The following is a 24,911-nucleotide window of genomic DNA, read 5'->3' on the forward strand; positions in this document are numbered from 1 at the left end:
AAATCATTCCAAGCTATACCCAAAGAAATATTTTTCATTCTTTACAGACGACAAAAAAAAAAAAAAAAAGAAAAAAGCCAAAAACTGCTGACAAACTGAGTCAACCAAATTGGTTTATGAAAATTTTAAACAGAAAGAGGATGTAAAACCTCAAATTAGAATACATCCTAGTGTGCTTTCATAAATTACATGCTTCATTATTTAGGGAAACAAGGTTAAAATAAGACAGTGTCATGATAATCTTGACATCTATACACATGTATCAATTGCAGCCTGAATATTCTCCATGCTGTTTTCTTGACAACAAAATTTTACCTATCACTTCACTTGGAGTGGAGCTATTGAAGGTAACTTCCCTCTTGATGTAGTTGTAAATTTTTCCCTCTTGATTCAGCTTTAAGGACAGGGAACGTTCGTACTCTTTTCTCCTGAAACATTATTTCAGGCATGGATGACATAAATCCTGTGTCATATTTAGCAGAGGGGCTGAACATCCACTTGTGTTAAAACAACAGGGCTTCCTAGTCAGGAGAAAGCCTTTTATCAGCTTCATTGGGCACTGATGAATTAAGCACCCTTCAAACCTCATGCCACTCAGTCTTTCTTTGCTCATGGCAAAGTCTAACACTCATACACAAGCATCAGATTCGTAGAACCGACTTTCCAATATTCTAATGGAACCTTGTACCATATTACGAAGAAAACTTATATTAAAAATTATGTTTCAGGCAGGTGATTATTCCCATGAAGACACATGATACTGGAAGCCCAAAATATTTTACGAGGTGAGCTTTAAAAATGTTTCTATTGAGAATAGCAAGGCATACTGCAAGTTCAACAACTAGATTTCTCAACCTGGAGAAGGATAATGTCTGAAAAAATACTGTCATCCAAAAGTGTGTCAGCAACATGTCACAGAGGAAAATCATTGTGAGAAAAACAAGGTACTAAAATTAGTGTCAATAACGTGTCTCTTGCTTCACTCCCTGTACAGGGAGATAAATTCACCCTCCTCCCCCCCACAATAAATAACCCTTGTGTAACAAGATCCCACTTGCATACTAGAGAACATTTCTGTAATTAAATTTCCATTACTGTAAAATGCAGATTTTTTTTCTGAGAGGCTGAATGACCACCCTTTTCTAATCCTTTCTGAAAGCCTTTATGGTCTTAATTCATCCAGAATTACCTGTGTTGCTGCTAGGCCTCCCTTTTCTTACCCAAGCAAAGAGGTCAGTTATGTGGTTTAATGGTCAAGTTTTAGACCTCTCTACAAACATCTAGAGGTGGCCTTCTTCTTTTTCGCAATGGGAGCAAAAGCAGGGCAGTCCTGAGTATGTTTTAAAATATTAACTATAAAGCATAGCAGGCATTGAAAAGTGACTGAAAAGAGATTGGGGATTTCATATACCTCACATTGATTCCCTATCTGATGTGATCAGCACGGCTTTTTAAAGATAACATTAAAAAAAAAAAAAAATCAAATGTCAGTCTTGGAACCAAAGTTCATGCTGTGTTTCCTCCCTGAGACTCTGCCCTAAGTAACAACCTGGCAAGATCCCCATTCTAGCTTTTACCAGAGAGTAGAGTTATTTTAAGACACAAGAAATAAACCCATACAAGCATATATTTAGCACTGAGATTAGCCTCCACACATAATTGTTTCACGAAAAGAGAAACATTTCACAGACTGAAGGGGTGTTCTGAACAGTAATCCTGTAGTTCTGTTAGCTTTGGAATAAATGGGGGGAAAACACTCTTGTTTTCTTAAAGGAATCGGTGTAATTTGTGATAACAGAGATGGAAAAGGTTTTTTTAACAAGAAGTTTCTGTTTTAACAGCCTCAGAGCTAAACTGCACTCTGGGTAAAATTATCTTCTTTAGAGAAAGTCAGCCCAAGCCTGTGTTTTACTTTAGCTATATCTCATGGCCTTAAGAGGGCTTGAGCCTGAGTGGAAGCAGAGGCTTTTGCAGGCTTCCTCTGCAGTGGTGATGCGCAGTCTCTGAGAGGAGTGTGTTGTCTCCACAGTATGATCAGAGTAGTTTTAATTAGGCCCTAATTTGGTCAAGAATCTAAACCTGCATTTAATACATGCACACATATGTACCTGGAGGCATATGGGTGTCACCTAATAATATGAACAACACAAAAAGCCATCAATTTTTATAAGAAGCTATTGATTCACATGAGTTTCTTATAGCAGTTTCACAGGGTAGTGAAGTTGACCTGCTCTTCACTTTATTTACAAAGACGCCAGATTTTCAACATTGAAATGTTTCATACTTCATAACCTTCAGGCTATCTGGGTGTATTTTTCCTGCAAACAGGGTTACTATTTGCTCATCTGGTCATTTTCAAATTGGAATAATTTTCCCTACTCCTCCTTTATTTTACAGTGTTGCCCAAAGATTGATTTGATTACTCTGTTCTTCTTTTATCCCGTTAACACTTTCTTTCATATATTGCTGGGTCCATTTCTCTCCTTAACACTTACATTTGCTGACACTTCTTTTGGCACAGTGGATTTCCAATTTGGGTTTTATGCATATATGTGCATGTGTATGTGTTTGTGTATGTGTGCACGTGTTTGTGCTTATTTTGACTACCTTTGCATAATACTCTCAATAGAAACATTTTTTGAAGCTCAGCTTCCTACTTACTGTGGATTTTTTGTTTAGATTGGATTTGATTTTACTGGGAGGTGGTCCATATTTTTGAGTGCAAAATGAATGTGTTAGAGAACTAGGGTTTGTGGGCTACTTACTCCTAAAGATACAACAGAGGGAAATTTGATGGACAAAGACAAAAGAAGTTAAAAGCAAATAAGCAGATTGTGATAAGCTCTTGCAAAAACCATCTACCACCTATGGCATGGAAGTGTTGCCATCCAAAAGAAAATATATTAATGGTAACCAACCTTCCAGTCATCTGTATCAAGAGAAAAAATGCCAACAGAAGTTGAGGATCAAACCCAGTGATGCATTGCAACCCTCGTGAGCCAGATACCCAAGGAGAAATTGCGGCTGTTTTTATTAACGATCTTAAACCTATGGAAAGGGAACCTTCAGGGTCTCCCTTGAGCTCTCCACATAGGTCTACACTGCAGAACAGACTGGAGTACAGAGACCCCTGAGCTAGAAAAGCCCCAACCCAATAATTTCTTTCCCTTTTTTTTCAAGAATTTATGCAGATTCTTTTGGACCCATGCAAACTTTTAGGAGGCTGCAGGTGCTAAAAGTTTACATCAGTTTCATACCACCTCTAGTTGAGCCATGAGCTGCCTGGGCGCAAAGCATGTTTGAGCTGTTCTATTTTGGTTTACTAGAGAAAAACTGTAGACCAACTGTAGAGAAGATAGTGGGGCAATTCTGCTCTCAGACAGCAGGCCTTATCTTAATTTTCTAAATCCATGTTCCCTGCACCATGGCATGCAGCCTTACCTGGAAAACATAACTATGTTAGTGCTGAGTAGCTGTTTACATGCAAAACCAGTTTAAATCTCCTTGCTCCCACTGATTTATCAAGACCATCTCTTCCTTCTCCTTTGCCCTGAGAAGCTGGGTACAGGGTAGCCTAAGATTCCTCTCTGTTGTGCTGACTCTGGCTAAATAGCTGTGAAAATCCCAACTATACCTAGAGCTGCACAAATAAATGTCTATACAGAGGGTATAGTGGTATACAGAGGTATAGTGGTAAAGGCTGCATCTAACAGGAGCGTGAACAAAGCGGAGATCCATAAACTTCAGTCAACCCTTTAAGTCACCTGGACATTTACACAACATCACTGTGACAACTGGTGAGGAATGACCAACCTATAGGTTAGTACAGGTCTCAAAAATTTTCAACCCATTGGGTTCACCACCTGGGCAAACGCTCTTCACTGTAGGTCCTCCTTACAGGGAGGAAATTTCCTCTGTTCAGCAGCTCTGTAAAATGTACACGACACTGAAACTTCCCACAGGTTTGTAATGTCCATTTGAAATGGCTGCCCTGAGTCTGGGCTGAGCCTCAGTGCCACGGGGAGTTTCACCCATGGGGGCGTCGTTATTTATGCCCACTGAGCAGCTATGCTTGGCACAGACCTCTCCTAACAGGTCCATGTGGCAGATGTTATGGTATTACTGGGAGCCCCAGCAGGAGCTCTGAAAACCTCATGAGGGGCTCCATGAGCCACTGGCCTGCCCCTGAACAGAGAGTTTTGACCATTTAACTGGAAAGAAAATCTCCATGGCAACAGAAGCAGGGAGAGACACTTCACTGTGGCGAAGGGGTGGGCTGGACCTCTCAATTCACAGCCATGACATAGTTCAAATGCAGGTCTTAGTTCTGATTTCAACAGCCGCTACTAACCATGTGATAAATCGAAAAGACTTCTTTAATCCCAGTCCCTTCCTGATCACCATGGAAACTACTCCCAGATCCAAGCTTCTCGGAGGAAGCGGTTGTCTGCTGAATGAATGTGTATTACATCTGAGTTCACTGTTACAGTGAACGCACTTGCACACTACCTCAAATCAACTCACCACTGAAAATATTTCGACCTATTGACCTGAGATTCCCAGTACTATCATAGATGTGTTTAGAGAAACTTTTCACAGCTGAACTTCTGAAATTTGCTTTAAACTTGTTATACATCCTGTTGAGGTGATGTGTGCCCTCCTTACCTTCTGTGAAGAGAAAGGCACAACTACCATCAAAATAATAATATTTTTCCCACAGGCTGTGCAGCTTGCTCATTACAATACAAAACAACCTAAAGATGTACAGATTGAAACTTTTCTTTGGTGTATTGCTCTGGAATAAGCAGGGAAGTCTCATTTTGACAATCCATTCAATCCCTCAGTGCTGATAAAAGTAAATACCTACATTTTTCAGGCTAAGATACCTAAAAGTATTTCCTAAAGAAAGAGGATGTGTTTAGCTCTTGAAAACAAGCAATTCCTTCAACTTCTGTCAAAGGAAGAAATATTCTCTTCTAAGTCATGTAGCAATGCCTACATGTTGCTTTTGCTGCAGTCACTATGTTTCTGCTGCAATTCTCCATATTAAGAGAGGTCTGTAAACCTTTTTATGTACTCTCTAAGCACACAGCTCAGGCTTCCCCTCTGACATATTATTGCTGAGCCTGATGTAAAGATACAATCTCTTTGTGTAAGCTCTCGTGCTGCTATGCATGTCTGCACACAAATGTCAGATGGCAAACATATTTTCACTTCCTAATGACATTGGCTGCTAAATATAGCAAAAAGGCATGACAACAAAGTTTTGCTTAGGAAGTAGGTGGTAATTACATTTCACTGAATGGCAACAGGATGTAAAATAGATTTCAAGTAGTTCAAACCAAGGTTTTGTACTAATGTGAAAATTGAAGGTTAAAAAAAAAAAAAGCATGAAAAAGAATACATTCAATTACATGATATCATCTTTGTTTTAGGATACAAAACAATTACCTAGCCTTACAAAGAATTAATCAGGATCTGGAGGATAAACTTTACAGAATGGTAAGTTATCATAAGTGAACTTTTTAAAAAATATTGTGTGTTTTTATGGTTCTTAATTCATGGGACAAACATATCTGTATCCGAAACAAACAAACAAAGAAACAAACAAACAAAACAAAAACAAACAAAGAAACAAAAAAAACCCAACCTAACAAAAAAAAAAACAAACCTCATGCTCCAAATGCAGTATGCTTAAAAAATATATATGACTTTATCCATATCATGATCTAAAGCTCAAGCTGTGTACAACAACACAGCTCCACCAGTTTAAATGGAGATTGCATTGGCTGATGATCTGGCTGAGTAAATTCTACCTTTAAAATAATTCTCATTAATTTAGTTAATAACTTCATGGGTTTAAAATATTTATGTTCGCATTAAGTAACAAATGTAAATAAGGTAATCCAAGGTTTTCTCATGTTCCTTAGACACTTTTCATTCAGCCTTTATTAAGTGATTTAATAGAGCATGGATGGTCTGACTTTTATATACTGTCATAACTATTAGTCTCAGTGTATTAATTTCTAATCTAATGTGTCTGCAATCACAATGTCGATGTCACTGTCACAACCCAATTAGTGACTGAGGAAATCACTGCACCATTCATGAGCTCTACATCCAGGACTAAAATTACAAGACACAGCACCATTCATTCAAAATATTTTTATGTTTAAAAGAAATGGCAGTGCCTTTAGTGCCCTGGTTCATTGCTAACGCTTCTGGGACATCACATTCGCTGTTAGGAGGAAATTAAAATTTACAGAGAAAGGTGAGGGTAATGTTTAAAAAGGAAAGACCAGCAATATTGAACTTCAGAAGATCTCCAGGTCCTGAGCACAGCCTGAGCTGATTCCTCCTCTCCCGGCTTAATAAGGTCAGTTGTTCCCTGGTCTTCATCCTGCCCAGCCCCATCTCTCGCACAGCCCTAGCAAGCACAGTGCACACAGATCAATACACGGTTTACGGGTCTGGGCAGAGTCCTCACATACAGCTATAAGGATGCTAGGATAAGCCTACAATTTACACAAGTCTCATATGTAGCATTTTCACGGGTAGGCAGCTTGGGATGAAGGGAACAGATTACGGTGCTTTGAGAGTAAATAAGGACTATGGCAACCTACTGGAGGGACACCAGCCTTTACTAAGAAGCAGAAAACAAATCTTTGAAAATGTCATAGTTTTTATCTCTGGAGTCTGTTTAAATAGCTGACAAAGAATAAAATGCTGATGTTTTTGTAACTGGCTAACAACAGGGCAAAGTTACAACCAGATTATAGCTGATATTTGTTCATAAATATAAACACTGTACAAGCATAAATAGCATTTGATCTCATGTTGTTGGGGTTTTTTTCTCTATTCTTACTTTGTTTCATTCTTTTTCCTTTTACCAAAATCACTTTGGGATTTTACCTCCACCTGTGGTCTAGTATTTATTACATATGTGCTACAAAAGATAAACAAAGTAGAGGCATTCTGGCAGGTAAATTAATAAAAAAAATTTAGAAACACAGAAAGAAGGACTCCAAAAAATCGGGTATTTCAGATCAAAGCAAAGAATTTTTAAACTGATGTTTCATCTTCTGTTTAAAACAATGAGGAAAGATTTCAGAGCATAGCACAGAAAGAAGGAATTCTGGTTCCATGGAGCTCTGTACCTTTCTTTTTTCCATTAGCATGACAGTCATTGCAGGTAGCTTTAGAGGCTTGAAGAAGATCAGCCAGGCTCTGTACACCACTTAACGCCAGGCTGCTTTGTCTACTGAAGCAATCAAACTGAAGACACAAAAGAAAACCAAAAGATGTCTAACGGAAACTCTATTAAAAACAAAAACATGGGGAAAATAGTACCATATTTGATTTAGTTAAGTCAAAACACTTGATTTTTGGGGCACCCAAAAAACCCTCAACACTTCAGAGAAAGCTGGATTAAACAACAGATTGTCTGGTTAATGAACAGCTTATAGTGGACTGGGTTGTTGGATACCTTTCTCTCCCTTTCCTGCTTAGGAAGAACAACTGTGGGTTTGTTTTGTTTTGTTTTTTGTCTAATTTAGTCAGTTTGTCATTCCAAAATCAAAAGCCTTTTTATTTCTTTACCTTTATACAAATCCAAATACATAAACTATGTATTTACTTTCTCCCCCTCTCCCCTACCCCATCCATCTATACACACACATTTGAATGTATACACACACACATTTATACACACAGATTCTTAAATAACTGTTGACCATTTGATGTGTCCAAATGCAACAAGTAGAGAAAAGCAGACCCTCAGGGCACTGGTCCCTTGCTCCCCCTGCCTGAAGGGAATGCTCCCAGGCAACAACTTTCTCCCTTCCTTTACAGGTGACCCATAACTCCCACTCTCACTGTGACTGGCTCCAGTCCAACACCACTAATCTAGGACTCTACCTTGGCTTCCCTCTTCAATGTTTTTGGGTATCCTGAATACTAAAGCCTTTCATGCCTGCTATTGGTATAAGGGATGTAAAAGATAATAATTAATTCATTAGCAGTCACAGAAAAGAAACTGAAGTAGCAGTTCTTTTTCTTCTATGCTTTGCTTCCTTCTGAGTGCTAATCTATAAAATATTTAAAAATATTTGAAAGCATACTTCTGATCACAGCAAATAGTATCCAATTGAAACTTCTATCACATCAGAACTTAAAATAAAAATATAAAATATAAACTACAGTGTCTGTGTTGGCTAAGAGCTAAAGAATGCAATCCTGAAATCAGTGGAGTGTTTGCTGTGTTCAGCTGGGCAAGACTAAATATATGACACTGTAGAAACATACATAACACAGAACTAGAACTCTGCTGTCACTACTCATAAACTCCATTTCTCACCACAGTTGGGGTCTTTAACCAGAGATTTGTTTTGTCTTGTAAGCACTGGTGAAGCAGGGGAATATACAGGCTCTCTTCTTAAATAATTAAGCTTTATATTTTTTTTCCATTAAGATATGGGAAAAGATTAAGCAGAGACCTTTAATTTTGCACTGCAATTCCATGACAGGGCTGTTCAGTTAAAGAACTTTTTATACTATCTAGTTCCAGTTATCAGCAGTAGTGTTTGTTTTCTCTGGCACTGATCTGAATTTCCTGAGGATCCTCTGCCATGGTTTTTTTGTTCACGAACAGTAGTTATAAGCAGATGATGCAAGCCATCCCAAGTACAGATTATTATAGGAAATCCTTTATATGATCTCAGACCAGCTGTATCACACTTTCAATTCTCATTGGAATTAAGCCATATTTTTTAAAACGCTTCTGAAGTTTTAAGGCTGTTTTTTGCAGTTAGTTCTGTAACTTTAGCTTTAAAGCCGTAAGCCAGATTTTTAATGGTATCTACATTTGGGAAGAACTGTTAGATACCTAATAATAGCTGCTTAATAAACCTAACTGCTAGTGAAAATCGCACCCATTTCTCCTCCCCCATCTGCATTTTGAATGTTCTTGAAAACCTGATCTCAGAAATCCAGCTGCAAAGAGCTCATGAGACTATATTCCCCAGTAACACCCTAAAAATGTGTCTTTTGTAACTAGAAAGTAACAGTTTGACAGACAGATTACTTGATGATATAAGCTCCCTTATGCAAGGTTCTTCAAGAGGCCAGAATAGAAACCTCTGCTCGGTCTAAAATGCATGCTATTGGCACCTAATAAAAGCCTACACAAGCAACAGCGGAAGTGGACAGGGAAGGTGACAGCCCTGTGATAAGGAACAGAGCCCCCTGATGACCAGGTGAACCACCAGATAAATCAGTGCACACACTTGTAAACCCCTACTCTTACACATCCCTCAGCCTACCAAGACATCTCCCTCAAGCCTGCTGCTGAACCAAAACCTCTGGTTCTTCCAAGCGTCATCCCTGGTCCTGTTGGGACTGTTTGGTTACTGTTTTCAAGGAAGTAAATTGCTTTCTTCTCTGTCAGGGCCAGTTCAGGACTTTTCATCAGTATAGGCAATACTGAATGCTGTCAGACATCAGGGGTGTGACAGGACTTCTATGCTCTGTGGTGCAGGAGGTGCTGGGCAACAGGTCCCCCAGCCCTGCCAGGCTCCCCAGCACAGCCCCAGACCCTGGGGCTTCAGTTCATCCTCTGCAAAGCCAACGTTGTCTCTCTGCACACAGTGCGGTATACGTTTTATCACCTGCCAAGATTAATACTCTTACATCACATTAATGCTTGATTTTCAATTTACTTTAAGGCAGGCTGGAGGGTGTGGCTCAGCCACAAGGTTGGAAGACGTTATTATATAAACAGGCGCTAAAGAGGGATTTGTGTTAGGGATGATCAGGTCTGAAATGCTGCACTATATGAACACTGCACAGATTTTTGTCCTGTGTCTTCCTCTGCCTGTGAGCCAGAGGAGGACTAAGAGGTACAGCAAATACTTTATGCTCTATATTATTAAAGAGTTATTTATCCAGTTCTTGAATAACTGGGGCTTTCCAGTCTGCTAGCCATAATATATACCTAAGCATCTCCAGCTGGGAAAATCCAAAAATGAATTAAGTATGAACTGAGCAATTTTAAGTGGTGGTCAGAGACTTTGTGTCAGGGGAATGTAATTTTAAAGGAAGCAGCTTTCTGTCCAGACCAGGAAGGTAAAGAATATGGAAAGTGGTGAGGAAATTGATGAAGAATTTAATTGAGGCATTAGAAGCATCTAACATGGTCAGCCCAGTGCTTTGGCTTTGGAGTTTGAGCTAGTCATTAGATTGCACCAAAGTCTCCCATGACACCTCCCAGTCACCCCCCTCAGTATGGTTTAAATCATAAGTGAAAGATGAAGGCAACAGAGAAAAAGCCTATTTCGGACACAAACCTACGGAAAGCAGAAGCCCAGCACATTTAGATTCCTGCATGGAGGATGATGACTTTGACAGTGACTTTGAACAGAGTGATTTCAAGCACATCTTTTTCATTTTCTCTCCTTTATGAAGAAAAACTTGCTTCCACATCCTACTGTATGCCCCATGAAAATCAAATAGAGATGACCTAAATATACTTAAAAGGATTTGCATCCCAAAGACAAGAGAAGTTGAGAGTCAGCTCAACCTGACAGGCTCATTTGCTCACATTCAGTGAAGACAGCTGTGAATTTCAAGAGAAATTTATACTGGTTAGTTAGTTAAGACAGAAGCCAGAGAAGGTCTGTGTTTTGTGGACTACAACAACTGCAAAACAACATTTCCAAGGAAGGAAATGGCTGTAAATGCTACAGAAACCATTTATAAAAATAGCAGTTGAAAAAATGCATTTCTAAGAGGCCTTTAGGTTTCATCTTTTTATGCTTACAGGCATTTTGAACTAAAGATTTCCATCTCTCACTAACTCTTTTCATGCTCATTTTCCAGGTAAAATATATCGCCAAATAGACAAAAAGGCCAACCTTTTAAACCCACACACAGGTTCAGACTGAGTAGATCCATCAGTTTTGCAGTCAAATAGATGCATCCTCCTGGGTTAGCTGGGAACACAACTCCACATCGCACAAGCACAGAAGTACACATAGGCTTTAAGACATCCTCAGTCCTTTCTACCTCTCTGCACAGAGATTAATTTCCCATTGTTATTCCAATGTTATGTGGCTGGCAGGGCAATCCTTCTTCGCAGAAGCCTTGTAAGGCAGTTCAGCTTCTTCCTAATTGTTGTTAATGAATATGACATCAGAAGAGACTGTTCTGGAATCTACTTTCTTTATTTGAAAAGCCGTGGGAAAGCTTCTGCTTTATTTCTCCCTCTTAGGACATTTTCCACAAGTACCAGCAGCCTAAGGAAGCTGTAAAGTGACAATAGACACTTCCAGCATCCTCTCTGTTGCATGATTACAGAGTTCCAGACCTCTTTCCTTCTCAGAATGTGTCTTATCTCTCAGCCACTGAAATGCATTTCTGATACCTGAGGTTTTTGATCATTTTTTTCATTGTGATCTCCATGATTTGGTCTCTGCCTCTCAGGACACCCTCCAGGGCTACCATCTCGACCACCTATGAATAGAAAAAACTGCTGTTTACAAAGTAGCTGGAAAGAATGTGGGTATCTTTGACCTCTGCCTTCCTTGTAAGCCCTTGGCCCTTTGTGATTATCTGACAATTCACCACAAAGAAAGGGAAAGCAAGAACAAGTAACAATAAGCCTGAAAAAGTGGTGTATAACAGGCACTCCACATCTCAAAGTCCTTTACAAAAGCTGTTGTCACCTATGAACATGGAAAACATGACACAGAAGAGCAAAGTGTATTGACCAAGGTAATCAAGAAGGAAGAACCAAATTTCCAAATGACTCCTAGGTCTTCTTTATCCGTATTCCCTGCCAACAGAAAGGACCAAAGGACTTCCTAGGTTCTCTTGGCTCTAATTTATTATGTTAGTTACTTATCTCTTGTTTACAAAATAAATAGAAAATTACAAAGGCAGAGTTTATCACTGTTTCGGGTTTTGGTTTTGTTTTGTTTTGTTTTGTTTTTTAAAGCATAAATAAAGCATAAATAAGCAGAGTATTGATCAATTTAGTCCAGGTCCCTGTAGGGGGGTTCTGTCTTTGATCTCTGTAATCTATTTTATTTCTAAATAAAGAAAATTGCCTTTTGGAAATAGTATAGCCACTACAGAACCCAAAGCCATGTAATTTTGTTGGTACAGGAGGGAATATGTAATTAATTAACACAAGAAACAATGAATTATTTTTAGATAACATGAAAAGAGGGATGGAGAAAGATTTATTTGTATATTTTCTTGTTCTAATTGGATACTTTATGCTCACAGAACAGTACTAAAGGTGTGTAGGATCATCAAAATCATAAGCTCTTTGGTTAACTTTGTTGTCACAAGTGGCATGTACCTCCAGCAGCGTCCTCTTTGCTCTCTAGAGATGTAATATGTAATATTTTACTTTTTTTTCTTTTCCTTTTCCCCCAGAAACAAACATTTATTCTTTTAGCATACTGTCACTAACACAGCCTCAGAAGATACTATTACATTGACTTCAGGGAATTAGCATCAATCAACACCATCTCTTTTCCCTCCAGCTATAATTTATTTAGCATTGTATTATCCAGCAGGGCTCTATCCTGGCAAGGCATGTCACTGATGTGAAATGTGGGAGACAATAGGTACACAGAAAGACTATAAGCACATTTTGTTAGCTTCATCTGTATTTCTAGCAGAAAGAGCACAGGCTGTGAAGCTGACTAGCCGGCTTAGAAAGGCTTATTATAAGCTGATAGGTAAGAGATTTTTTTCAAGCATAGTTGCAATGCTGGCAGACCAAGGAAGGTGATGAAAAATAAAATCACCCCTCTGCCTCCCAGCAAGTTGGTCCTGCTGTCAGTGTAGTTAGGCAACAAACTGATTATGTTCAATTATAAACAGCAGATCTGGTTTCCTGAAGAACTGGTCCTGAGTCAGCAGGATAAAACGGTTATAAACCAGCAAGAAACTTCTTGCCACAGAAGATATCCAGTGCCTGAAGTAAAGTCCTGAACACTTGAAAAAGATGAGCAGTCAGTTAATTCATGCTTAAAGGAAAAATCAGCATGTGCATTGATACCCTGTTCATCCATATTTTATATCAAAGAGTATATCTAAGTAGAACCTCCATCAAGAATGACAGAACCTTTCCCCAGCCTAGGTCCATGCTTGTTTGCAGTCATTGAATTTAGGTGCAGTATTCCTGTTCACAACTGAATTTTGCTGCTCAGGTTTCTGTTCCAAAAGAGCTAGGTAAGAGGTGACAGCTGCCTTTACCTTGACCTCATGTGGGGTGCAGGGTGTTCATTGAAAAGGAAACCTCAGGAATATTTCCAGATGACACTGTGACACGAAGACCTTCAGTAGGAGGTGTAGATATCAGCAGTTTTTATTATAATGTACTTTTACACACTGTATGCTGTGAAAGTTGGCCTTATTTCACATAAGGGGCAAACACCTACAGCTGCCAGTGATAAGTTCTATGAACTGATGTACCCTACTCAGAAAGGCAATACCCCTATTGACCTCAGTCAATTCATGCTTGCCCCCAGGAAGAAGCACTGAAGACCAACACTAATATTGTTTTATACTAGGAAGACAAATAATCATCCTGCATATGCTTTACTTGCAAAGCGAAGCATGCCTTTATTTCACAAGCAGCACTTTGACAGTATTTCACTAATCAGATTTCCTTCTGTGATAAGTTGTTAATTATACAACAGTGTTGATTTTTTTCTTTTTTTTTCTTTTTTTTTTTCTTTTTTTTTTCTTTTTTTTTTGCTGTTACTGCTATGGAATTACATTTCAAGCCTTTGACATGGGGTAGTCAAGGAAACAAGTCTTTATAAGACCTTTGCTAGGACGAAGTTGAATATGATATTAAGAGCAAATCATTCTTCAAGTGAAATGCCATAGAGCATGAGATCAAAATCCTCAGACAACACACTATAACCCCACAATGTTGTCTTTAATAACATTATACTCTTTGGAAATCAAGAAGAGAAATCAGATTCTGCTGCAGGTCATTTTTTAACCCGCAACCAGTGTTGTTTATTAAAGAGGATAAATTCTGTAATTTAACTCTGATGAACAAATTAGATCAGGTCAGTAATTTAGACTTGAGGCAATACATCATTTATCAGAGAAAAAGATGGTGCTTATTTCCATAGATCTATTTTGCAGAATATATTTTTAAGTGTTATGGACACAGAAGATGTATTGGCAGCACATTTATATATTCAGTTCCTCTGATCTGTCATTAAAAGAAAAGAATGCCAATCTTGAACATTCCCCTAAGAATATTGTTCTTGTATTTTTCTTCGATCAAAAAGTCCACACCAATCAGAGAAAAGTGTTAAAAAGCTAAACCTCTATATGTGTAAACTCTACCTTCCTCCTCTTGCAACTCTTCTAGTAGAGGAGAACGGTGGATTATTAAAATTTCAGCTGACAGATAAATCTCTGTCCTGACAAATTTCTTTCTTGGTTTGTCCTTCCCTTGGTTTGTCTTTCCCTTAGTTTTTCTTCCTGAATTCAATCCCCAATCCTTAATAACTTTTCCCTCTCATTCAAGCCTTTTTTTTTGTTTTTTTTTTAATTCTTCATGCCTCGGAATCCCCTTGGTCCCAGACTTGCATCTTGAAAACAACTGACCAGGCATATACAAGCACATCAGTGTGTCTCAGTAAAGCATTTTTTCATTCTTCTGTGATTTCTCAGCTATGCTTTGGCTTTGTTTTCTGTGTCTTCTTTCTGATAGCCTTGTTTAGTTCTTCATCATCAGACAAAATAGTAAGAAGTAGGTAAAAGAAAGTGAATGTTCATGAACAATGGTACCCTCTCCTTTTCCATTAAGGCACCTGAAAGCAGCTGTCTGAAATTGCTTGCTGGTATGTGGGTTTCACTATTTGTTGTATAATTTTGCTGGATTTCCTTAAAACCATTTCATTCCTAGCCATATTTTCAGTCTTGCTGCCTCTATACACTTATTAATTATTGCAGATTAAGTACAGAAATATACATGTATTTATTTTAGAAAGTGATTAATATCCCAAACATTCATGATGTGACTATGGATTTTTTTCAATGAGCTTAAATTAACTAAACGCATACTTTTGACTATTCTCTTCCCTAAAGTACCATAGAATAATCTGGCATGAGGAGGATTAGAAAAGGCTTGATTTAATTATACGCTCTGTCTGAGCAAATACAATTCAATTAAGATGTGATTATTAAATCTAAAATGCATTAGCATGCATCAATCAGCTGTATGAGCTTTAAATTAATAAATAGTTCTTTTGCAGTTACTCAACTACTAGACAGAGAATCAGAATTACAGCCTCTAATAAAATTAGCCAAAGTCTCTCAATGCAGTTTTGAAAGCATAGTTTACTGAATGGATCTTTAGGCACCAGCTGTAGTAAGCTCAATGAAGTTTGTTCCAGTGTTGGATAATACTGAAGTAGTAACATATTCTATTTTGTCTCAAAGTGCACTTTTCTGTGTGGCAAGACTAATTGCAGAGAGCACAATACAATACGATTTGCTTTTGTCTCAAATTACCTGATCCTTTAAGGTTTCTTCCAAAACTTCTATACTTTCCTCTTTAAATATTTTAGCAATTTTTCTTTCAAATTTCCAGTATGGATACAGAGAGATATCAAAGAATTCAGTGCATGCATAGACAAGGGACATCACTTAAAGTAAGTCTCTAATTTCTACACAGGATGTCAAGAAAGGAGATTAAAGGCTATCAGAGATGTCTAGGTTATAAATTATTAAATCTATCTTATTAAGATAGATTTAATTCCTTCTAATGGGATACAGCAATCAAATACACAGCTCAAAATGCTAATGAGAGGTGTCTCAAGGAAGAACTCAGTTTTGCTAGATCTCAAAATAAGCCCAGTAAGAAAATGTAGGGAGTGCAAACTACAGCTGTGTCAACCTGCTGTGCTGAGATTTCCACATGTAAAGCTCAAAACATCTGTCTTTATGGCATTGACGTGAGCAAGCTGAGCAAGCAAAACCCTTGGAGCCATCCCAGGAGTAGTAACACCTTGGTCCTTGGCTGGAGTCCTGGGACAAGACCACCCAATCAGCAGGAGAGATCCCTGCATTGGATATTGCCAGCAGGTCACAGAAAGCAGAACTTCTGAACTCAGCTACCTGTTTCTTCCTAGAGTGCACTGGTGGTGGAAATAGTCTCTAGGCAGGGGTGATGCCAACAGCCCGGTGCAATGCTCTGTGCCAAGGAAAGCAGCTGTCTCCCCTTCCCAGTGTTACTGGAGAGTCATCTCCCTGTTAGATGCCTCTGCAGTACCTGCTCTGTTCCTCTGTGAATTTTCATACTGTTATATTAATGTATCTACATCTCAGAGTTCCTCGTTACAGTGACACAGGAGCTCAGTAAATATAACATCACAAGGAGAAAATTCATTTGAACAAGGCTTATTTTACTCCATGGTGACACAGGTAATTAGTTTGATCTGCTGCAATGAGATTTTTATAAACCCTCAATACATGGTCTTGCCCAGCTTTCCATTGGATAACTCCCAGGAATTTGTCTTCTGGGTAAATAGCCAGAGATGAAAGAGTATCATATATTCCATGAGAAAGAAGACATACAGGCCAGAAGCCCTTTTGAAAGAGAGAGCTAAAGAAGCATGGATCTGCCTGCTTCTTCCAACATTTTGACTGCATATACTCTTCCTTAAGGTGATTTAACACAATTCTAAAGACTCAGAGATTAGAATGAGGATTGTTATTGGTATTTTTGCCACAGGAACTAGTGCCATCTAGCTTTGTTGTCCCCAAAAGAAGAGTTCCCAGTAGAATGCTGAAAGACAGGAGCCATCCATGTAACACTTGCTCAGAGAACCTTCCTCTCCTACAAACAAAACAAGATAAAAAGCAGAATGCCCAGGAAGAGAATTGCTAACTCAGCATGTGGCTTGAGGTGGAGGATTTGGGCCCTTTGAAGTACTGATCCATCTGCTACGAGGAAATTAAGCTGTTTGGTCTTAGCTGTATTTTGTTAAAGCTAGTAGGAAAGTACTGTCTGTGGAACTGGTGAGCTGTACCACCCAGGCATCAACCTAAATAACATTAAAAAAAGGGGGAAGGAGGGATGGAAAGGAAAAAATTAAGTATTCTCATTTGCCATAAATCAAGGAGTCAAGAATAAAACCAATCCAGTCACCAAGGATTATGAAAAGAGACTCTCTAGATGCCTATGTGTCAGCACTAAGAATCTAGCAGTAAACCAGAAGAACGGGAAACAATGCATATGCATTGGTGCCAGACTTTAGCTGGAGCTCATGGAAAAGACTTGTGCGACTGAAATGGTTAATGCAAGTCGGCTTGTTTGGCATAGATCAAGTGGATTGCAGAGCTTGGGAATGGCATTCTGCATTGTGCCTGGCAGCTCTAAAATAGGAGTCTTGAATATTCCTGAATTATTAATAGAAGGCAAAGGCAGATCACATGCTGGTCTGTGTCTGCTACAGACCATCACACTGCAGTGAGTTGTGCAATACCTTTATAATCAGCTATTTGTACCACACAGAGGAAAAAAATGCTGTCATCTTTACCTTTAATGACCTATGCTGATGGTCACTTACAGCCAGTACAGAGCTCGTCAGAAACAATTTAAAAAGTTATAATGACAGTTGCCTGATTATGAAAATATTACATTAAACATGAAGGAAGTAGAAAGAAGAACTAATAGCAGTCAATAGTAGTTACAAGCCCTGAAATATAGAGAATAGATAAAGGAAGCACAAAGATACAGGAAAAAAAAATCTACAATATTAGGTATAATTATGCATCTGAAGTTCATATATCTAGAAAAAATTTAAATTACTTTTGTATTTTACCTACTAGGAATGGCAGAGAGTACATTGGCTTTAGTACTGTAATGGAGAAGTCAATGAGCTTTTTGTGTTCAGGAAAACAAGATATTTTTATATCATGAGATGACAAAATATTTTATATTTTAACAGTGAGCAAGTATGATAGAAAATACAGATAACTAAAAATGGTTGATTTTAATTTAGCAACTCTTTATAATCATGGTTTCATATTTTTAATGACCATATAAAACATGCATTTGAGGTTTAAATATGTATTACTAATAACCGTGGAAAATTTTCAGAAGACTGAAAGAAAACTAACATGCCATTATATAAAAAATGGAAATGCAATGAGCAGTGAACTAAAGGTCTTATTACTTTTTTTCCTAAGAGCTTCACTGCCGTTCACCTACTAGATTTTCAACAAAGTTAATACAAGGAAGCAGTAGTTGGAACTTAAGACAAAATGTGTGCTTCATGTCACCTGCTTTTAGCTTATTAATTAGGTATAAGGGCTCAGCTGGTCCTCGGGCTCCTACATAGTTGAATAAGAGATAGAAACACCTCAACAACATGACTGTGACATCTTAATACAGGTGTTGAAACACACAGGTATAAACACCCTTTGGACACAACTATTAAAAACAATTCAGGAATCATTATTTAAGTATGCAGAGCTGTCCTCAAGGGTCTAAAGCAGGGGTGCCAAACTCATTTTCACTGGAGGCCACATCAGCCTCATGGTTGCCTTCAAAGGGCCAAAATGTACTATGCTATATATTATATAAAAGTGTTATATATATTATATGTTATCTATATTATATGTTATATATATATTATATATAAATGTTACTTACATAAATATATATATATATACATATATATATAATTGTTACATTTATACAGTCCTAAAATTATGCCCTTTGAAGGCAACTGTGAGGCTGATGTGGCCCCCTGTGAAAATGAGTTTGACATCCCTGGTCTAAAGCATAGTCCCTTTTCTAAACATGCTTTTCATACTTAATGGTCTCTATTAAGCTAAGAACACCATAGAATTATCAGATAGCTACCCAGTGCTAGGGCATTTATGATTAGGTGGTTTTCAGATGGTTTTCTTTTCACATCCATTATCTAAAAATTACACTCGCATTCCAGGTATGATTCTCTAAGTTCAACAGCAATAGGTGTTTGTTAGTATGTTTGAGTGAGGGGATGTGGTCTTGTAGAGATGACTGTACAAGTAGCATCCCTAAATATCATGCTATGTTTAGCAGGGTACAAAATCTCATCTTTTGCTCTTTCCTGGCTTAGCTGTTCCTGTTGTTCCAACAGTGCTTTCTAAAACAAAACAGTTCCTTTACTGAGGCCTGGGAGTTAGAAAATCTTTATTCATTATAAACAGGAGATCAGATTTAACCTGAAGTGAACAAAGGCTTTGCACAACCCGAAGGGTGTCCCTGTAGCTTAAAGCCTGTGGGTTTTTAAATCAAAATCTGATAAGCTCTAAGGGCTTAGATCATCCTCTCCTAAGGTTTCAACTGTTGGAGAAAGCCTCAGAAGAAGGTCATTTATACAAAGATCCTCTTGTGAATTTTCTGAGCCTCTCCACCTGCTTTCATCTTCTTCTGCCAAACACACTGACGTCCGCTCAGATTTGCAGCAGCATATTGGGTTTTGAAGAGAGTTCCTGTAGTCTTACACTGTGTGATGATTTTGCAGTGGGTCCACTCACCTTTCTCCATCCTACTCAGACTCTGTTCCCTCCTCCTGCATCAACAACAGGTGGCCTAAGTAATTCTGCAGAGATTTTTGATTCTGCAGGATGGGAAGTTCTTGCTCATTATGTCAAAATTTGGTAATGCAATAAGGAGAGACCACAATTCCTGACTCTGTTTTCTAAATGATTGACTTTCTTGGGAATTTCCATTTGTGCCATTACACTATAGAGTGAGTTTCAGGCAAGTATTCACCTGAGGAGGAAGAGTGACAAGATCAGATTTAATGATGTCAATGTAGGTTTCTTAGTATAAATGCAATAGTTATTTCTAAGCACAACCTTGCATCCATGGAATTCAATTGCAAAACTCTGAGGAACAGATATAGGTACCAAAGTCAACTACCAGCTGCAACATTTTATGTTGAAAGTGACTCAGTAATTGGATGAACACTTCCTTGTGATGACATCCATGATTTCCTATTCAAAACATACAGCTCCACCCCACACCACTTCTTCTGGAGCATAAAATGTTTGTATTGGCATACAGCTGCTGCAGGAAATTGTGGGCTGGGAGGCTCTTGGCAGGAGGTTGTTGGTTTTTGCTGTTTGGTTTTGTCTGGGTTTGGTTTGGTTCGGTTTGGGTTGGTTTGGGTTGGGGTTTTTTTGGGTTGTGTGATAATGCAGTTCGTATGTATAGGATCAAAAAGTCTATAAATCTTTTCAAAGTTTGACCACTTCTTATGGAGTAGGTAACACTATGTTTTCATATTCCCCCTAGATTAGAAATCTATGCTGTATATTTGTTCTGGTAATGCATAAAGAAGAGTCACCTGTGTAGAAGAAAGATGAAAATAGACCACGAGGTGCACAAGTACCCTCCCTAAGTGCCCAGTTACAGAATAGGACCAGCTATTGTCCTAGACAGGACAGTGTGCGTACAAAAGTAAAGAAATCATGCTTACAGTGGGCTGAGGAGAGAGTTGAGTATCTCTGATGGGGAAAAGTTTTTGAGTGGGGAGAGCAGAGAACTGAATCTAAGAAGTCTTCAGATGTTTGAAAGCCTTGATGGGAACAGGCTGAAGGTTGGGAAATGATGGCAAGAGAGAAAAGAGGAATTGTTTCTCATGACCACACTTTGTTAGTGGGAGGTCTGGTCTCACACAGGAAAAACGTAATAGATTGTGAAGCAGAAAGACTTAACAGGAATTGACAGCAGAAATTAAGAAGGAGCAGAATGGTGGTATAAACTACTGTCTTTATAGCAAAATGGGGCCCTGAAGAATAACCTGTTTTCATAAATTTTCTCCTAGAACTCCTGAAATACAGTCAAATACCTGTGCCAAGTGAAAGATGCCAGGAGGAAAGGAAAATGCTCTTTGTTGATATCTTCTAATTTAATGTGTTTAATAATTGCATAGCTAACTCCTGCACAGCTTGGCTCTGGCAGCCAGGTTTGTTTAATACCACAATAGACAAATTAACTGACAATTTTATAGAAAACATTAACATTGCATTAAGAAGTTCGGCAACTTTGATATCAATTATTTGGATTATCGTTGCACTCAAACTTTTCTGTCCTGAATCCCTGCATATAAGATAAAGAATTAAAATTCAGCAGTACAACTATTTAAGCATGAGTCAAGTTAAACAGAGTTAGGTCTTAAATCAAAATCTTGTCAGCAGGACATACTTGTAACCAGAGAGAGTTTTTAAACTTGAACTGAAATCTCTCTATTTAAGAGACTTTATACAGCAATTAAGGATAACCAAATGGCAACATCAACAGATGTTAAGACACAGCTTATTATAGCATAAACTGCATAAAGAATTCTGAATTATATTAAATTGGGACGCTGAGAATTTTAGAGGAACACAGATTGTTTCACAGGGAAAGGATATGTAAAGTTAGTGCAAGCAAAAATTATTGGAGATGCATCTCGGACATTGCATTTAAAGGAACTTTGAAGGCAAAATTTTATGCATGATCAAGCTGGGGTTTCAACAATTCTGTAAAGCTAAGCATATTAGCTAAATATAACAATGAGTTCTTGAAGTGATAAGTACAGGAATATTTTTTAGCGTCCAATTGAGGCAGACAGAGTAGAAAGTCCAGGAACATAGCTGCTAAAATATCACAAGCATCTGTCAATCCTGTCTTGCCTGCTCTGTCCATCGACAGCAGAATTGCTTTTCCTCCTCTGCTAAGGTACCTTATAGCTATCTCTAATTATATTTATTGTAGGAAGACAGATGGTCTGACTTTTCAGAAATATATATTTCCCTTATTATACCACAGTTGGGCAATCTGCTGGTGGAAGGAAGAATTTGTATGCAAAACAGTCTGGATGAGATTAATTCCTAAATAAATTATCTTCTGACAATAGTAACAGGAAAGCAGACCTTACCCTTCTGAGCTAGGAAAAACCTTGAACACACTTCAAAACTTGCCGGAGCCCTCCCCATTAAGCTCAACATATGTTAACACTCTTCCAGTTAATCAGCAGATACTGCCATCCATTCTCGTTAGACTAAATAAGTTCCTTGGGAGATATCCCAATAAACTGGTGATCCCACTTAAACTCTTTCCAATTAATTTGCACTTCATGGGGCTTTTAACGTTATTTCACTTAAATCCAGTCTGAGACTTCTGCTATACTGCATGTGACTTCAGCAGCATTTTTCCCATAAATAGGGGCTATAGAATGCATTCCAGAGAAACGATATGTCTTAATAATTTAATACGAAGAGGTGCTAGTTTTCAATGTACTTCCTGATATCAAAGTGTGGGTGTTGAATGGCAAAGTCCTTAACTGGATATGAAGAACCATAGCCTCACTCATCAGTTTCCACGCATGGTTGTCCTGTTACCTCCACGGACTCCAGGCTTATTTCTCCCAGGTATCTTCTGCCTTTCCCAGTGTCCATCAGATCTCCTTCCCAAAGAAGTCCTCATCAGCTGCTGTATGATCACAAAGAAAAATTACAACTTGCTCAGTACTTTTCAACTAGACGATGCCATACTTCAGCCTCTGTTATATGTGTTATGTACAAAACCTTCACCCTTTTCTTAAGCATAATAGTCATTACTCATAAGTGACTGTCTGTGTGGTTGCAAAAATCTTCTAGGTTTGGGGCTGAAACTGAGACACCTACTTTGCCATAATGATGGAAAATGGTGAAGATGGAAAAGGACAGTTTCTTGCATTTGCCAACCCCACAACTCTCAAATTTGTTTTGCAACAATAGCTGATGGGTTTAACATATATTTTTTTTACTTTTTTAACAAACAAGTGTAGAAGTAAAATAATTCAAAAGAGTAAGTATCCAGGTGTCTACAAGATTAATTTCTTCATTATAATTGAAAAAACACCTTACATTTGCACTATGAAAAAGAAGATAATTTAAACATACTTGTACAAAAGACAAAATAAAGGAAAAGGAAATCTTATATTTCAGTTGTCAGGTTAACTGAACATGGAAGTGGGAAAATACATTAACCCATTGAGTACAGACCTACTAAGGCTCTACCAAAAAGGCTTATACCTTCGGCCAGTAGTTACCATCCTTCAGTCACTGTAGCAGATGTCTTCTCTATATCTTCAAGCAAGTATTTAATGATTCAGATATTACTTATGGCCTGAATGTAGAACCAACTACCAGTGAGATGCTGTTATTGATGTTCTTTATACCTGTTTCCCACTACATTCATCAATACACAAAAGTATACGTTTTATTCTATCATGTACCTACAACAATCCAGACAATGCTGAATGTCTCTACCCATAGAAGCAGAACTAGTGAATTTGCAGAACAGAATGACAGTTAATTCAGAGAAGAACAGCTAGAGTTATAACAGAAATCTGTATGAGAGATACATGGATTTCAGGCATATGGTGTATCTTTTCCCCAAGAATAAGGATAGAATGGGCTTGTGAGGTGACAGATTTGGAACAGGATAGATTTGGGCAGGTTTGGGACTGGATAGACTGAAGAGTAGACACAAATGTCAGCGAAAAAAATGATTGTGTGGCAAACAAACAAGAAGATAAAAACTGACATAAAGGTACCAGGATAGGGAAAAAAAGAAAGTTACATTTAAGTAATACTGAAATAAGAAGGAAAAGGAAAATGGACACAGTAAAAATGAATCATCAAAATTACTGGAAATTAGTACCACTGGCTGCAAAATTAGGAAACCTGAAGTCCTGCTGTCTACAAAAATTTTAAAGTTTTCTGGCTTAGGAGGAGAGCACAAGCACAGGAAGCAGAAGGGCACACGGATGTCATGTATTTATGGTAGAGCCTGGGTAGAACATGGGACAGCAGTTAATAGTAGCCATAATGTCCCTGCTGCTTCTTGTAGTACCAGTATCAGTACCAGTATCTTTTCCCCTCCCAGTAGTTTGTAGAGGAAGGATGGAGACCAGGGCTGTTCCTGTGGGAAATGGTGAGGATTGTGAACTATGTGGTGGTGAGAAAAGTCCTGTACTACACAGGAACGGGGGAAAGAAGGTAGAAACGTAAGATTCCTGTGTGGATCCACACTGAACTCTTTGCCTGTTTCTACCCCATTATCTACAGTTCTTCCAAAGTCCAAATTTGATCTATGTCAGTGAGATGCATGGGCCAGTTTTGTCACTCAGATTTGAGACTGGTCTCCAGTTCCCAAAGACAAAGGGTGAATAAAAAGACTGACTTGATGGTGGTTGCAGATCCCTTTCTAACAGTATTTTTCACTGTCCTCCCTCTAATATCTTGGCAGGCAGAAAATGTGTTATCCTGTCAGCCTGGGAGTAGAAAACACCAACAGAAAAACAGATATGCAGAGTCTTCCACAGAATAGAACTGATGAGAGATGTGGTAGTAGATGGGTGCAAAGTCTGATAACTGACCAAGGATAAAAATAAATGCCTAAAATTTTCAGCTACCTTCAAGTTCTGTGTCTGAGACCAATCATACATTGATGGGAGAAAAAAAAAATACACACAAGAACCCAAGGATTATTTTGACAGGAGGTACAATGAAATTTGCATACATTATAGATGTTCCTCAGCCAACACATACTATTTGCCTTAGTGCAAGATTGGAAGTCAATGAACTAATTCATACATGAGATTACATTATCTGATTTAATATTATCTTTAAACCCTAAAATCTATGACTCACTCAATTTTACATATCCTTAATCCAAAAATAAAACACACATGCTCAAATATTTGCTTATACTTAAAGCCTTTCTTAATAAAAGGGGTAAAATTGCTCTTTTGTTGTAGTTTATCAGAGAACAGAAGTGTCAGTTCAACAGCCTTGTAATTTTTCTGCCCTTAAAGCAGGAGCTTTGCTGCAGAAAA

General features: G+C 38.2%; 1 protein-coding gene across 5 annotated transcripts in view; it reads left to right on the plus strand.

Moving 5' to 3' along the window:
- The window catches only part of BEGAIN (brain enriched guanylate kinase associated), a 164,853-nt gene that overhangs the window by 104,303 nt on the left and 35,639 nt on the right, over window positions 1-24,911 (plus strand). For 3 of the 5 annotated variants that reach the window (XM_021292494.2, XM_065063481.1, XM_065063480.1), the window contains one exon: window positions 5,436-5,502. In XM_021292494.2, coding sequence (XP_021148169.1) covers window positions 5,436-5,502 — 67 coding nt within the window. Of the gene's footprint in view, window positions 1-728; window positions 786-5,435; window positions 5,503-24,911 lie in introns of all 5 variants that reach the window. The other 2 variants (XM_021292493.2, XM_005506173.4) reach the window with 1 other exon arrangement.

The sequence above is a fragment of the Columba livia genome, chromosome 5 (genome assembly GCF_036013475.1).
Source record: "Columba livia isolate bColLiv1 breed racing homer chromosome 5, bColLiv1.pat.W.v2, whole genome shotgun sequence".
Taxonomy (NCBI): Eukaryota; Metazoa; Chordata; class Aves; order Columbiformes; family Columbidae; genus Columba; species Columba livia.